At 41.7% G+C, this 17,593-nt stretch overlaps 1 protein-coding gene across 1 annotated transcript; it reads right to left on the bottom strand.

Annotated features, from left to right (window-relative positions):
- Nucleotides 1–343: 343 nt before the first annotated feature.
- On the bottom strand, nucleotides 344–4,710 carry LOC147616044 (uncharacterized). The gene is made up of 3 exons (XM_086777923.1): nucleotides 4,617–4,710; nucleotides 731–1,134; nucleotides 344–454 (listed from the first exon to the last, which is right to left on the bottom strand). The coding sequence occupies exons 1-3, from the start codon at nucleotides 4,708–4,710 to the stop codon at nucleotides 344–346; spliced, it is 609 nt and encodes a 202-aa protein (XP_086634049.1).
- Nucleotides 4,711–17,593: the final 12,883 nt, after the last annotated feature.

The raw sequence follows: 17,593 nt of genomic DNA, 5'->3' as shown, positions 1-17,593 counted from the left end.
ATGGGGTATTCTTTTTGAGAAGGTTAGTCAGGGGGGAAGCTATGAGAGCATACTTTGGTATAAAAATCCTATACCAACCAGTCAATCCCAAGAATCCTCTGACTTCTTTCACTGTCTTTGGTTCAGGCCAATCTATGACTGCTTGGACTTTTGCAGACTCTAGAGAAATTCCATCTTTGGATACTAGAAAGCCCAAGTATTCAACATGGTCTAGCAAAGAAAGTGCATTTGCTCTTTTTTGTTGCAAAGAGTTGGTGCTTCCTTAGAATCTCAAGAACTCTTCTGACATGAGTCTCATGGTCAGCTGCATTCTTTGAGTAAATCAGAATGTCATCAAAGAAAACTAGAACAAAATCATCCAAGTATTCGATGCAGAGGAATTCAGCTTATGTTTAAGGACCCAAATCTGGTCATTCCCTTCGTAGTACCCTTGGGCTACTAATAATATTTTAGGAATCCAATGTGATGTTACCTTGCCTTAGCTGCTTTCCTACTACGAGGCTTCCTGGACGAGATTGGGCAGTAGAGGTAGCCGTTAACGAAGCGTTTGGGACCCATTTGTATGTACTCTCTTCGGTAAAGTAAGCGAAGCCTTGGGGACCACACTGCCTGTCTCCACTCTTGGCGTTGAAGCGTTAGAGGGGTGGCAAACAATCAAAGCTGGTGTAGCCACTTGACTTTGTGATTTTTCCTTATCTAGCGTTTTGTCCAGAGTTGATGGCTTAGGTGCGGGACCCTGAGTGGTCAGAATGAGAGCTGGTTCTTGCATTGTAACTCTCTTGGTTGCCCAATCAATATTGCACTTGGAAGCTAACATCCATTTGTACCCTAAGTTTACAGTTCCCTCCATGGTACCAGTAGGCATAACCAAAAAGCATTGAACCACAGTCCCCTTGTCATAGGCAACAGGAGTGTGCAAAATTCCCGAGACAGTGGTTTTCTTCTTATTGATACGCTTAACTTGGATGGTACTATTGGATAAGGGTGGTTTTCCTAGTTGACACCACACTCCATATGACAACACATTGTGTTGAGCTCCCGTATCCAATAATGCATTATATACCACCTTCCTGTAAGGACTCTGTAGCTCGATTAGGTATCGTAGAGACGGGTCAGATTCTAGTGAATCCTCCTCTGCCTCCTCAAAAAATGCTTGCGTAATCCCCAAGTTGGCCTCTCATTGTTGGCGCCTAACATGCTGCTGGCGTTCCTTAGCTTCAACTCTCGCTTGTATCTTCTTAAGCTCAGCCTGTTCTTTAGCTACCTTCTTTTGATGGATTGCATGTAATTCCTTTTGGCTTAGGGTTGAGGAATCCAACAGTTTAAACTTCGTCGAGAGTCTCCACTCGGATGGTACCTTGCGGGGTAATTTCACATACTCTGTAGTACGGTCCCTTACCAACATATTTTAGCTTCTTCTTTTCGTTATGCACTCCATACATCATGACTTTATCCCCAACTTTGATGTCCTTGTTTTTCAGGTGGCGATCAAACCATTTCTTCCTTCTATCCTTCTCTACAAGGGCATTGTACACCGCCAATTGTCTTTCGTTGTCTAACCGCTCAAGGATATACAAATGCTCTACTAAGGGATTACCATTCCAGCCCTCTTGAGTAGCAACACCAAGACTAGGAATGACAAATTCCCATGGCATGACTGCTTCTTGGTCATATACCATCTTGAATGGTGTGCAATTAATAGCCACTTTGTATGCAGTACGATAGGCCCATAAAGCTAACATAAGCTTTAGATCCCAATCCGTGCGATGAGCCTCAAGTGTCTTTGTCAGAATAGAGATTAAGGTCGTGTTGGTACTCTCGGCTTGGTCATTCGCTTGCGAATAATGAGTAGATTTATAATGGGATATCATGAAATTTATTGTGAGCTCCTTAACCACTTCATTTATAAAATGCGTACCATTGTCGCTCACAAGTTCAAAAGGACAACCAAAGTGTGTGATTATATTTTCAAAGAGGAACTTGGCTGTTATCCATGCATCTGCCTTACGTGTCGCTTTCGCTTCAGCCCATTTGGTCACATAGTCAGTGGACCACAATAATATAGCGAGATTGTGTGTTACGGGCCGCTGGGCTAATAGGACCTACAAAGTCTAAACCCCACTTTTCAAACGGTTGGTTTACTTTAATTGGATGTAGGGGCATCTGATCTTTTCGCTGGGGTTTCTTGTAGCGTTGGCATTCATCACCACAACCCTTCACAAAAAGTGATGCATCTTGGAACATAGTGGGCCACCAATACCCCGATTGCAATATCTTTCGTGTAGTTAAGTCTCCTGAAAAGTGACCACCAGCTGCGCCCATATGTCCCTCTTGCAAAATATATAGATACTCATCCTCTCGGGCACAACACCTAAGAACATCATCGTTTCCTCTTTTATAAAGAGTCCCGACCATTAGGCAATAGGGTTCGCATTCTTTGATCAGCTTTCGAGCTAGATCTTTACGAAGCTCTTTGGGTGAAAAACCATTAACCAGGAAGTTAACAATCTTTTCACTCCATTCAGGCATTGTCTCCACCATGAACAAGAAACTATCAGGTAAGTCATCATCATCAACTCTCGTAGGAGCTTCACCATTAGGTATGCGAGACAAATGATCAGCCATGACATGTTTTTTGCCAGGTCTCACAACAATAATGAAATCAAACTCAAGAAGAATCAACAACCATCGTGTGATTCTTCTTGTGGAGCATGGTTTGTTCACATATACAACAATGCTTGATGATCCACATAGAAAACAAACTTGTTGGCAAGAAGGTAATAACAAAATTTCTTTACTGCATATTTCATTGCCAACCCTTCTCGCTCCGTAGTGGTGTAGTTCATTTCAGCATCGTTCAATTGGCGAGACTGGCAAAGCTAATGTGGTAGTCTAGTTTATGTTCTCTAGGTTGAGTTAGTACACACCCAATAGCAAAGTTTGATGCATCAATATGCATATGGAAGATTAAATCCCAGTTAGGCATTCGCAAGATTGGAGCACTCGCCAGGGCCTTCTTTAATAACTCATCTGCACGGTCACAATCTTTGGTCCAAATAAACTCGATGAGAAGCTTGTACACTGGTCGAGCTATCTCAGCAAAGAATAAAATAAACCTTTGATAATAACCAACATGGCCCATAAAGCACTGGACTCCCTTATAGTTGGTGGGTGGGGGCAATTCTAGAATGACCTTGATTTTACTTTCATCGGTGGAAATCCCATTTTTGGACACTATATGCCCTAGAATAACTCTGTGTTTAACCCAGAATTGACATTTGGAAGGATTCAATGAGATGCGATATAATCTACACCTTTCAAATTCTTTTTGTAAACACATCAAGTGCTCATCCCAAGAGGAATGAACACAAAGATCACTGCCGAGGTCTTGACCAGCCTCGGTATAGTTAAAATGGTGCGCTTCCACCGGTACGATGGGCGAGGGCCGACAAAGCGGTCCCTGAGAGTGAAGTGCCACGACACCTAAGGAGGATCCTGGAGGGTTCTGACCAGGCGATGCACGGGCTCGTGGTGCCGAGGACACCCATTCGTATGTCGAGGAAGATATTGTATGACAGACCAATATTATTGTAATCTATCATTGGATCTCGTTGTTGACTCGCTGGTCTCAACGGAGAGTATACTGTTTTCTGAGAAACAAAGACTCAATGGAAATTTTGAAGTATGACATGTGTAACCACTAAATTGTTTGTCAATGGATTGTTTTTATTAAAGTTCTAAAGAGGAGTATGTGTGTATCTGTTTTCTAAAGCTAAAGTTAAGAAAGGCATTTCAATTATGGGTGGGTGAGTACTTGTTTGGTTCCACTGATTTCAGTGGTAGGGTGGTGGCTAACCCATGGGCCGGATGGGGTTAGGCTGGAATCATGGAGTTTTAATAATCAAACTGAAAAATCTTAGGATTACGCTAGGCTACGAGTAGATAGTTAATACCCTGATAAATTTCTCGATTGAGTGGATCAACGGTTGTGCCTAATCTTGATTAGGAAAAAAGTGTTGAATTGCTCAGATGATCAAATTATATCAGTGATAGTTTCCTTCTATATCTGGTTCATTCAGGTGGAGGATAGTTTAGATTTTGATCTCGTTAGAAAACTCGTTAAGAAAATTGCAAAAAGGTGGAATCGTCCCCGCTTTTCGGGCATGGAAAATTTTTCCCAGTTTCGGTATTCGGAGTGACCACCAGCCTAGTCTCATGCCCGGACATTCGAGGACGAGGCCCCGTGTGAGAAACCTTGCCCCATGCATGAGGGGGCTGCTTCCGCTACTATCAGCTACCGGAGTCCGGTGGGCCGGAGGGGGTAGAGAGATCTCACAGTTGGTATCAGAGCAGAAATTACCTAAATTTTAATGAAAATCTAGGAAATTATATTTTTCACTTGCTAATATTATGTTGAATAAACTTCAAAAAATTTAAAAACTTATAAATTGAATTGGAGATTATAGATGGAAGTTCCATACTTATCCGGTATTCCCGACCTCACCCAGTCTCAAGATATGACCGTGTTCGCCTTCGAGCATCTCATCTCGTTCGCTTCAACTCGAATAAGCTGAGCAAGACTCGCAAGCCATTTCGAGGAATTATATTTTCCTGACCTAGCGGAAAGACGACGACAGCATAAGTGGTTTGCAGGGCAGTATGTCCACGCCTCCTGCGACCGCCATGCAATGTTGTGGCAGAACCTCTCATTGGCTATGATCCTGTTAAAGCTGAAAAATGGTGCGTGACGTCATTCTATATCATTCGATGCCTCGTAATTTTAGACTTTCATGCCAAGTCTACAAACTCCTTAGTTGCTTTATTCCTAAGTGGAAGATAATAGCTCCCTTGTCAATAAGTGGATTTTTGTATCAGGGCATGGCTATGGCCCAGTACCGTCGTCATATGCGTCTACCGAGGAGATTTTGAATTCTAGAGCGGAGCTGCTGTATGTACATATTGCAACTTTTACGTAAATAAGAAAATGTTTTTCGGAGAAAAATTTCCTGTTGTATAAATGATTGTTTACCGCGACGATCTGATAAAGAAAAATCTGTTATCGAACATATGTCATAGATCTCCAATAAGATCATTGTCTTATTTAAAGAAATTGTTTTTCGAACCTCTTAAGTCTTAGGATCTCGTGGATAATATCAAAATAAAAATTTAATAATATATAAATTTTTGGCAGAATCATAAGACAAGGAAACCGTGGCCATCAGCCAGACCCTGTCTCCGAAGATGACGAGCTTGACCCTGATGTTCGCAAGGCTCTTCATAGGACTCAGCTAGGACCCTTCAAAGGAGAAGGGGAGAACCTGGGCAAGGCCGTGGAAAAATGGGTGGAAGCCATGGAAGAGTATTTTAATGTCACAGGCTACAATGAGCGGAGCAAAATGGCTCTTGCGCGGCTAAAAATAGTGGAAACAGCCAAGGTAGCATGGAGGAACCACTGTGACACCAACCGTCTGGACAGAAATACTCAGTCTTGGAATGATCTAAAAATCTATCTAAGAAAGAGATTTTGTCCTCCTGGATTTTTGGAAACCAAAATGAACGAATTCTTAGAGCTAAAGCAGGAGAGCAAAACCATCGAGGAATATCACCAGGCCTTTGCTCTTCTACTCAAATATTCACCACCTCTAGATGAAGAGCAACTCATGGCCAGGTTCATTCGGGGAATGAACGAACCCTTGGACACACTGGTCAAAAATTCCAAGCCAGTGTCCATGGTTGAAGCAGTAAGAATGGCAAAGGATTTTACCAAAGCGTTTGTAGTAAAGGTTCCGCCGAATCCTGCACCCTCTAACTTTAAGAGATTCCAAGCCCAGGGAAGTACTTCAAACTTTCCACCCCCGAGAGGCAGCAAGGCCCGAATCAAAATCAAGATTCAGGAAGATTCCGAAGTGAAGGAAGACCCTTCTCCCAGAGTACTTTCTCAGGAGTCCCGCCTCTTTCAAGAAATCAGAGGGATGAGCTCAGAACTGAAAACCGATGTTTTGGATGCCAGGGTTTTGGTCACCAGTTAAAAGACTGCCCGACTCTTGCCATGTCAAGGGGACAGGGAAGTCAAGGACCCCGAATTCAGAGACCAACCCCTTTGGATGCCAGGGTTTTGGTCACCAGTTAAAAGACTACCCGACTCTTGCCATGTCAAGGGGACAGGGAAGTCAAGGACCCCGCGAATTCAGAGACCAACCCCTTCATACCACTCTAATCAGGGTCCATCTTGCCCAAGCCAGGGAAACCCCAAAAGAACTCCAGCTCAGCCATCTGCCTCTGTCGAGAGTAACCTCAGAACTCCTTCCCAGAACTGGGGCAACCAAAGAGAAAGAGTTTTGCCTCAGACTGCAGCAGCCAGAGCGGTCACAATTTCAGATGTAGTAGAAGAGGAAAAAGGACAGATCTATGCTGCAATTGAAAATCAAGAGCCTAACCAGCAGATCTCCGTCATCCATACTCCAGCAGAGTATCAGGGTAACCTTTTAAGCTTTTGATTGATTCTGCCAGTTCTCATTCATTCATTTTCCTTGGATGCTTGCGTAAGCTAGTCTTAGAACAGAAGTCAGGGAAACCTATGCAAGTTGAATTGGCCAGTGGGAAGACTCTTTTCACTCACCATGAGACAGAGCTTATCCAGTTCAAACTAGATGGTAATGTGACCGACTCTCAGTTCAAAGTCTTACCTCTGGGAGTTTTTAATGGGATCCTTGGAATGGATTGGCTCCACAAAAATCAAACTAACATACACTGTTACAATGGAACCATATCCTTCCATGACCTTCACGGGAACAAAGTTCAAGGAACTGGACTTTCGGGACCCCCAGACCTTCAGTTAGTAAAAGCTTCCAAGTTGCTGAAAGGACTTAGGAAGAAGGAGCAAATTTATGTTGTCAAAATGAACCCAGTAGACTCAAAGCTTAAGGCTAAAGAACCAGAATGGTTAAGTGAATTTGATGATCTATTCCCAGCAGAGCTAACTGAAATGCCTCCAATTTAGGAAGTAGATCATGTGATTGAATTGACCCCCGGAGCTCAGCCTTGCACACATACAAAATGCCAGTTCCTGAAGCCATTAAACTCAAGGAACAGCTTAGACAGCCGTTAGAACAAGGGTTTGTAAGGCCCAGTGTTTCACCTTGGGGTGTGCCAGTTCTCCTTCAGAAAAAGGAAGATGGAACGCTTAGACTCTGTGTGGACTACAGAGGTCTAAATCAGCTGACAGTTAAGAATAAGTATCCTATTCCAAGAATTGATGAGCTTCTGGACAGGCTAAATGGAGCCCAGATCTTCACAAAGATAGATCTCAAATCCGGGTATTACCAGATCAGGATCAATGATCAAGATATACCTAAAACAACCATCAATACTCGCTATGGGCATTATGAATTTACTGTCATGCCATTTGGATTAACTAATGCCCTAGCTACATTCAATCGCCTAATGCAGGACATCCTCTTCCAGAGCTAGTTTGGATTCCCAAACGATATCGATCGATACCACCTAGTTCAGGAAAGGGGGAGTCACAAGAAGCTTCTAGCTCCTCATGCCATTCACACGTTGATATAGAAGTTTCTACATGCTCTACACCTACCCTTGTCAATACCCACCAAGAAACCAATGAGTCTACGTCTCCCCTTGTAAATGTATCGTCAGAAGCCATATCCTCCATTCGTTCATGGGAGCGTACACTACCATCTTTGCAACTTGATGTGGCCACAAGGGTCATAAAAAGCTATCTTTGCAACTTGATGTGGCCACAAGGGTCATAAAAAGCTATCTGCCCACATCACCACCTTCCAAGGGGTTACAACATCATTGCAACCCTACTCAATCATCTGGCCACAGTCTTTTAGAGGACTAGGAGAGTCCTCATCTAGTGGTTTAGTTGATAGACCATGGAGTGGCAGGCTGCGTCATAATACCAGTCCTACAAATCACATAAAGGCAAAGAGAAAGTGATTGAGCCCCTTAGTATGTCTGCCATTTCTGCAGGGCATTCTCATGTTGATGGAGAGTCTAGTGGCTCGGAGATAAGTCTTGATGAGAGGATCTTGGGATACTAGCTAACACCTGATGTAAAGAAGGCTATGGAAGCCATGAATGCAAAGTTGCGAAGATTTGGGAGAGTGAAGAATCCTGTGCTGCAAAGGTTTACCTATGATGGTTATGTGGCACATCACTATGCATACATGGTAGAAGTTGTACAGGTTGTAGAGCCCACATGCATTGATGAGGCTGTTGGAAATGTGTGTTGGGAGAAAGCTATGGATGAGGAGATGGATGCACTATTTGGAAATGAGACTTGGGATTTAGTACAGTTGCCCTGAAGGCAAGAAAGCCATTGGATGCAAGTGGGTGTACAAAGTAAAACATAGCAGCAGTGATTGATGGAAGCATAAGCAGGTACAAGGCTAGATTGGTAGCCAAAGGATATGCGCAGACATATGGCATTGATTATAAGGACACTTTCAGCCCAATTGCTAAGATGGCAACAATGAGAGTTGTGATAGTAGTGGCTGCGTCAAAGAAATGGTCTTTACATCAGATGGAGATGTAAAGAATGCATTCTTGCATGGGGATTTGTAAGAGGAGGTGTATATGTTGCAGCCACCTGGTTATGAGGATGTGAGTCACCACAAGCATGTTTGCAGGTTGAAGAAAGCCTTGTATGGCTTAAAACAAGCACCAAGAGCATGGTCTAACAAGATTTCTGAATATCTTGTCACTATTGGCTTTCATGTAGCCAATGCAGATTTCTCGCTGTATGTGAGACACAGTGATAGAGGGGTTGTGCTTGTTGTCATCTATGTAGATGACCTAATCATTATTACGAGGAGGGACCATGATTCAGAGATCTTTGATGTAACGATCTTGCTTAGACAGAAGTTTGAGATGAAGGATCTGGGATAGTTCAGATATTTCTTAGGCATTGAGGTGATTAGGTCACCACATGATGGTATTGGATTACTGCAGAGAGTATGGCTTGGACATGTTGTCCAAGTATGGTATGATAGGCTGTAAGCCTATCTCAGTGCCATTGGATCAGAATGGCAAGTTGTGTAGATTCAGGAGAGATTTCAATGGAGGATCCTACTATGTATAGGCGCATAGTAGGAAGCTTGATCTACATGACGATCACCAGGCCAGATTTGAGCTATGCTTGAGCTATGCTTGAGCTATGCTGTTGGGTTGGTGAGTCAGTTTATGCTGTTCCTCGAAAGCCACATTGGATGCATTGAGATCCATACTAAGGTATGTGAGGTCTACTTTGCATTGTGGACTATTTTATGAAACTGGGACAGACATATGTGTACATGGATACACAGATGCTGATTGGGCTGCTGGTAGTATCTCAGATAGAAAATCTACTAGTGGCTTCATGTTTTCTTTGGGGAGTGCTATTGTGACTTGGAGCAGCAAGAAGCAGCCTAGTACAGAGGTGCTGCTATGGCAGCATGTGAGGTAGCTTGGTTGAGAAAGCTACTTGCAGATTTGGGTCTATCAGTAGATAAACAAGTTGTCATTTTTTGTGACAACATTAGCAGTATACAGTTGGGCAAGGAACCCAGTTTTTCATGCTCGCACAAAGCATATAGAGGTCCACTACCATTTTGTCAGAGAGAAGGTTTTGGCAGGAGACGTTGACCTTGTTTATGTCAGCACACAGGATCAGGTCGCTAACATCTTCACCAAAGCATTGGGTGTACAGAGAAGCTCCATAGATTTAGGGCTTTGCTTGGTGTACATGAGACGGAGTTGAGCTCGAGGGGAAGTGTTGAGATATCGAGCTCATCTAGTGAGGCGGTGGACACTGATGACCCGCCTGGGGGATAGGCCCCACACTTGGTTGGTGAGATCATGGGTGATTTACAGCCAGTGGGATGAGAGGCTCTCTGATAGCCATTCTAGAGACTGGCATAGTTATAGTGCCAGCTCATTTAGTTGGGTTCACACTATAGGGAACCCTAGTATGTATTTGGTTGAGTACCTTTTTATATTCGGTGTACTCTTATCTTTGTATATGGTGTGGTTAGTGTTGTGTGAAGAAGAAGAAGATTTTTAGCCTCTCACCTTGTGTGTTCTCTTTTAGGGTTTTGTGAGTGTGTATGCTTGTTGCAAGAGCTCAAGATCTCTTCTCCCCTACATCTTTTCAGAATCAAGAGGGGAGACATGAAATATGGAAGGTACTATAGCATGAAACCATACCAGTGCTCAGCGTCTCAGATGGTGGCGGAAACCAAAATGGTATATAGCCCGACAAAATGCCCTATTACAAAGAAAACCCACGGATGCCCAGTGGGGCTGAGGTACCTTGAGGCCACTAAGGTACATGATGAGTTCTCAAAGGATTGGGGTGAGGAGTAAGATATCGTTGGAGGGAAAGCACAAAGAGAAAATCATCCTTCAAGAGCCAAAAACACCCAAGCTTACAAAAGCTGGGCACCGAAAATGTAATAAAGCCCTGGCAGAGGCAGAATGTGAGGCTAGAAAGATCATGGCTAAAGCCAAAAGTGAAAATGAGAACAAACCAAACTTGCTCTCAGAACCCAACCACTTCAAAACCTATATTGTTGTGCCAAACGGAAGGTGGTCCGACTGATAGCTACAAGGGTGAAAGAGAATGGGTTGTCCACATCATACGATGGCCCAACAGAAGTCAAGGAAGTGGATATTGCGAGACCAGGGGAAGAAGCTCGGCCCGTATACATTGCTAAAGACTTGACTTTGGCTGAAGAAGATGAGCTCATTGCTCTCCTCAAGGAATTTAAGGATTGTTTTGCCTGGAATTACAAAGAGATGAAGGGGATACCGCTTGAGGTAGTATAGCATATGATTCCAATCATGGAAGGGTCGAGACCAACCAGGTAGAAACCATACCAGATGAATCCTAAGTATGTGGCAATTGTAAAGGAGGAAATTGACAAACTCATTGCTGTGGATTTCATCTATGAAATAAAACATATACGGATTGGGTGTCACCAGTCGTGATAGTTCCAAAAAGAATGGAAAGCTTAGGGTATGTGTTGATCTTAAAAAGGTTAATGGCAGCCACTAGGAAAGACTAGTACAGAACATGTTTTAGAATGAGTGGCTGGGAGAGAAGCTTATAGCTTCTTGGATGGATTATCCGGTTACATTCAGGTGTCCATAGCACTAGGGAACCAGCACAAGGTAGCTTTCAATACAATGTGGGAGACATTTGCATACAAGGTTATGCCGTTCGGCCTCACAAACACCCCAACAACCTTTCAATGGTTGATGTGCAGAGCCTTCAAGGACTACTTACAAAAGTGGTTGGAGGTATTCATTGGACAATCTATGTGCACACTCTCGATGGGTGGAACATCTGGCCTACTTGAGGTAGGTGTTCGAGCGATGTCGATTATATCATATATCCCTGAACCCCTTGAAGTGTCAATTTTGGGTCAAGCATGGTGTGATATTGGGACACATTATCTCAAAGAATGATATATCCACGGACAATAGTAAGGTCAAGCTAATATTGGAGCTGCCACCGCCTACCATCTATACAAGGATGTGTAAATATTTATGGGCCATGTGGGGTACTATCGTCGCTTCATAATTTTTTATGCAGAAATAGCCAAACCCTTGTACAAGCTCCTCATTGTCTTTGAGTGGACCGAGGAGTGTCAAGAAGCATATGATCAACTAAAGCAAGCATTGGCAAGCGTGCCAATTCTATGACCCCCCAATTGGGATCTCATATTTCACGTGCATATTGATGCATCAAATTTTGCTATTGGTTGCATACTAGCCCAGCCTGGTGAGTTCAAATTGGACTATCCGGCCTGCTTCACTAGTCCTAGCTGAATGATATAGAGGTAAATTACACTACCAGAGAGAGAGAAGGATTGGACATGGTTTACGCCGTCAAGAAATATCGACATTACCTCTTGGCCAACAAATTCGTATTTTTCATGGACCATCAAGCCTTACTATACTTAGTAAATAAACCTTGCACCACGGGAGAATCACACAATGGTTACTATTGTTGTTGGAATTCGACTTTACAATCACAGTGAGAAAGAGAATAGAGCACGTGTTCGCCGACCACATGTCAAGAACTCCAAATGAGGAACCAACAATGATGATCTCCCTGATGCTTGTTTATTCAAGTTGGACATGGTACCCGAATGGAGTGAAGAAATCTCAGAGTATCTAGCTTATGGTTTTCCATAGGAAATACCTTTGAACAAAGATAAAATGTAGTGGCTTATCAAGCTTTATGTACCTTATCAACTAATCATCATGGGAGAACTATATAAGCTAGAAAAGGATAATGTGCTCACAAGATGTGTTAAAGAGGATGAGTTCATCACCATATTGGAAGAAGCTCATTCACGCATAGTAGGCGAGCATTTTGTTGGAGAGATCACAGCTCAAAAAGTGCTTCAAGAAGGACTATGGTGGCCTACATTATTCAGAGATGCCATAGAATTTGTCAAAAGATGTGAAGAATGTTAACGTTTTGCTATTCCACAAAAAAAAGACAAGATGCCGCTCACCCCTATTATAGTGAGACAACCGTTTGAGAAATGGGGAATAAATTTTGTGGGACCAATTAGTCCAGTGGCACATCCATCCCAAGCCCTATACGTGATCATGGCCACAGAATATTTCACAAAATGGGCAGAAGCCAGAGCCTTAAAGAGAGCTAATGCACAAAAAACTATAAAATTTTTATATGAGAAAATCATCTCGAGGTCCAACTGCCGTTAGAATTAATTAATGATCGCGGCTCACACTTTGTCAATGAGGTGATTGATCATTTACTTTGTAGGGTTCTTAGTTATCCATTGAAAATCATTACCTTATTATCCACATGCCAATGGTCAACCAGAGAGTACAAACAAGATTTTGTGTACTATCTTGACAAAAACCTTAGAAGCAAGTTAAACAGACTGGGAACATAAGCCTATGGGTCTATCAAACATCATATAAGGTAGCAACAAGATACACTGAGTCCCTTCCATCTAACTTATGGTGTGGAAGCAATTATGCCTATGGAATACCTAGTCCCAAGCTTAAGGATTGTCGTACAAGAACATCTAACCGGGAACGCATTAGCTAAAAGGCTAATTGACTTAGAGAAGCTTGATGAGACTAGATTGATAGCATCACGTGGACTCATGGTTGAAAAATTACGCAGGAAACATTGGTTCGACAAAAACCTTAAGCAAAAAGAACTTGAAACGGGGGACCTTGTCCTCATGTATGGTGTCGGTAGCACCAGGAATAAGAAACTTAAATACCAAGGCTTGGGACCATTCCGTGTATTGAAAATAAAAACCTCAGGGGTCTGTTTAAATTGAGACAATTGATAGTATCCAAATGGAGAGTTATGTCAATGGAAGTAAATTAAAAAAATACTTTGGACCACTCACCCAAGAGATGCTCCTGCAAGAACACCTCTTGAAACAACAGAAACATCTTGCAAAAGAAAGATACAATAAGCACAAGAAGAGGATAAGGCTAGAGAGGCCAAAGCCAAACAATTACTGCACAAAAGACTAATACATGTCAACATGGCTTCTGTGACCCTTTTTTGAATGAAGGGAAACTAAACATTGAGCCAGCATGACTCAAAGTGGGACTTACTGCAGCTAAAGGCCATGCAACAAGAATTGCATTAACAGATACGAGGTCAAGTCATAACTTGATCTCATATGAAACCTGGGTATCATTAGATAAACCACACCTTAAACCCACTAATGCACGAGTTCATAGCATTCACTTGATAACCACAAAAGCCGAGGGATTTTTAAATGTTAACATTTTCATCAAAAATAATTCCTTGGTTGCAAGTTCCATGGAAGAAGAGATGATTCTAGGACAATCCTAGATCTGTTCCAGTAAATGCAATATCCAATGGGAAGAATGAACAACATTGCTAAGCACAAGTGAGAAGGTCATGTCCATACCCTTATAGAACTTGACAAATAGAGGGAAGCACATCATAACTGATGAACAACCAACGAGTGCAATGGTAACACCTCACAGGATAGAACCAGCAACCGTTCCGCAAAGCTTACCCACACAATACCCTACATCTAAGGGTACAGAGAGGTGGGTGCCCCAAGAATCAACTAATAGAACAACCAAACAAGATGGACACCATGAATGATATAAAGGACCCAAGAAGAACCTGGAAACAATTCAAAAGTCAGACCTTGTTGACTCAAACCAATTGGTAGGACGACCTCAAGGAACTCGTAATAAGCAATGGGTCCGAAAGGACTTACTGTTGCAAGCACAAGGATACCAAGGCAATGCAGCAATATGGGTACCCAAACCCCACTTAGTGGCCAATACCACAAACAAATCGAATCATCAAAAAGAGGGCGGTAAAAGCGTGAGACATCAACTCCCAATAGCTCCAGAACTAGCAACACTCATACTAGTTGAGGAAAGACAAGAGGTAGAGGTAGTCCCGCAGCCCAAGTACAGGAACCAGAGGCCCCCATGGAAGGAAGTAAAAAAGAAAAAGAACTCCATAACCATCAAGTCCAAGCAAGAGGAGAAAATTGGAAGATGAAGAAAGACTCCCGTAGCTGGCCTCCCTCTACAACATCGACTATCAACAATTCTTGCAGGAGACCGTGGAAGGCCTTGACGAGCTACTCAACCAACCACAGACTGGGCTGGAGATAGAATCCAGCACCAATGCAATGTGGGAGCAAGAACAAAAAGTTTGGCGATGCCAACTCCTGTGACAACACATACGCTCCACAACCATAACACTACCCTTTGGAAGCAAGTAAAACATACATCCGCACAAGTACAAAGATTAAAGGCAAACTTGGAAGCAGCTAAGACAACCCACAAAGAGGTCATTATGAAGAGTTTGAAAGCTATAGAGGAGAAGGAGAAAAGGTACATGGTATTAAGCCAAACAATAGTACAAAGGATCAAGGAGAATGCTAATCTCAATGCCAAATTGGAAGAAGAAAGGAACAACTCCAGAAAGAAGTCAACCAGACAAAGGAACTCATGACACTCCATGCACAACAAGTATAGGACTTCCAAACCAATGCCAAGACCAAGGAAGAAGAATTACAACACCAAATCACGCAGCTAATGGCACAGCTCCAAAGTAGAGGAGGAGAGGGCAAACCATCTACAACATGAAAGGGATTAGACCAACAAGTCTTGCAGAGAAGATCAGAGCTCTTAATGAAACAATAAGTGCAAGAAGCCAAGCAGAAGCACACAGAAATGAGTTGGCACACTAAGATATAGTGACACAATTATAAAACAACTTCAAGACACTTAGAGGTTGGCGGCGCAAAGACTCTAGTAGATTACCAAAGTTCAGGTACGTACGGGAAGAAACTACCCGGTGAGCCCAAGAAAATGCAACACAAAAATTTGAAGAATTGAATGCTGCATGTAAGATTCCTCCCTCTAGCTTTTGAGATGTAAAGGTGTAAGAACCACCCCTTCAATCTCTTGTAATCATCCCCCCTCACAAATGAAAAAAGATCTTGTTTTATCCTGTTTTGGCCTAGAGAGAGGTAATTCAAAATTGAGATATCTTTGGATACAAAAACTCCCCTAATATCTAAGATGAATTCCCTTGAAGTAGAAGTTCAAAATGAATTTTTCAATATGCATTAGGAATTAATTAAATATGTGTATAAGAGACCTTAGCCTAAGGGTCCACATTTTCAGAAATTTTTAGATTAAGGTCCAAATAAGGTTCCAAATGGCCAATTGGATTAATCCAAGTGTTGGGATGATAAAAATGCAAAGAATAAAAGAAAATATCCCAAAAATGAGTAAATGCACATAAGATGAAGATTTGACTAAGTATTGGGTTTATTAGTTAAAAATTAGGATATTTTAAGTAAAATGATGAATTTTTGACACCTCATTAAGGAGGGAGATCTCCATCAAGTAGGTGCCTTTTTTATCATCATTGATTGACATTTTTAATTCAAAAAAATCAAGATATTTCATCTCTCCTCTCTCTTAGTGCAAACTGCATAAAAAAGGGAGCCAAACTGTAAGATTCTTCCCCAGCCTCTCAAGATGTCTAGTATCTTACCCTGTAATCAAATCCCTCTTCAGATATATAAAAGATCTTATTTCTACCTATTTTGGCTTAGAGAGAGAAAATATTTTAGAGAGAGATTATTTAGATTTTAGATATTTTTGGATGGAAAAAAATCTCTTCTTATTAAAATAAATTTTCTTGAAACAGAAGTTCAAAAAGATTTTCAAAAGATGCATTAGAAATCAATTATAATCTGCTCAAAAGGCCTTATCCTAGGGGTCAAGATTTTCATATTGTTTCTCTTTTAAAAGTGGAATTTTATTAGCTTAGGATGCTTTAAACCAATTGGGGATAATTTTTAAGTAAATTAAGAATAGAAAATTTTGAAAAATGGTCAGCCATACAAAGAGGGTTATAGCAAAATTTTCTTAAATTTTGTGAAATAAGTATTACCTTTTATTATTCAAAAAGAGTAATCCCCATCGTTTGTGTATTCTAAAAGTGTTGTTTTCATTCTATGCATAGAAAAATTCATAGTAGAAATATTTTTATTATAAAAGTGTTATTTCTATTAGATTTAAATTCTATACATAGAAGGATGCATGTTGGTTATTTTTTTATTATAAAAGAGTGATTTTCATTAGATTTAAATTCTATGCATAGAAAGATGCACATTGGATAATTTTTTTTATTATAAAAGTGTTACTTTCATATGACCAAGACGTAACTCCTTCGTCAGTTTCAAGAAAAGACGATGTGACCAGTTCAATAATCTACACTCAAATCACCCACCGATTCTGAAACTAAGTTGAGACCTTTGATTTTGATCTGAAGATCTAGGTTACAGAATTCCGAAAATTCTATTGGAATCCAGACCTGTAATCTAGAAGTATTGGGATACGGATTTAAGATATACTCATTGTATTCAAAAGAAAAATCAAAACTGAAAACTTGCATAGAAACCCTGTTTTCTTAAAGGATTGTCTTACGCCAGAATGCTGGACGGAGCATTTGGTATATGTGTTTTTCTAAGGGAAGTTCGGTTTTGCAATAGGGAGTGTTCAAAGGACGGCTCACGCGACGGCAAAAACCTGCCTAGGTCTTGACCAGCCTGGGTATGGTGTAAAATGGTGTGCTTCCGGTATGATGAGCGAGGGCCGACGAAGCGGTCCTCCCTGAGTGAAGTACCAGGATACCTAAGCAGCATGGTCCACCAACTAGAGGACGATTGGTTGGAGATAGGTGCGCCCAAGTTTGGGCAGCCAAGCTCGACCACCCACGCAGAGGTGAAACAGATCCTGGAGGGTTCTGACTAGGCGATACACGGGCTCGCGGTGCTTAGGACACCCATGCATATGTCGTGGAAGATATATATATGTACATGATGACGAGAAACTTATTATAATCTATTACTGGATCTCGTTGCTAACCTGCTGGTCTCAACGGAGAGTCCAGAGTGATCTTGTTTTGTGAGAAACAAGGATTGAATGGAAATTTTGAGTTATGATATCTGTAATAACCAATAATTGTTTGTCAATGGATTGTTTTATAATTAAAGTTTAAAGAGGAGTG

The sequence above is a fragment of the Cibotium barometz genome, chromosome 39, assembly GCF_041138505.1.
Source record: "Cibotium barometz isolate CiBa-2024 chromosome 39, ASM4113850v1, whole genome shotgun sequence".
NCBI lineage: Eukaryota > Viridiplantae > Streptophyta > Polypodiopsida > Cyatheales > Cibotiaceae > Cibotium > Cibotium barometz.
The sequence above is the reverse complement of the archived record's forward strand: the minus strand, read 5'-3'. Positions and strand labels throughout refer to the sequence as shown.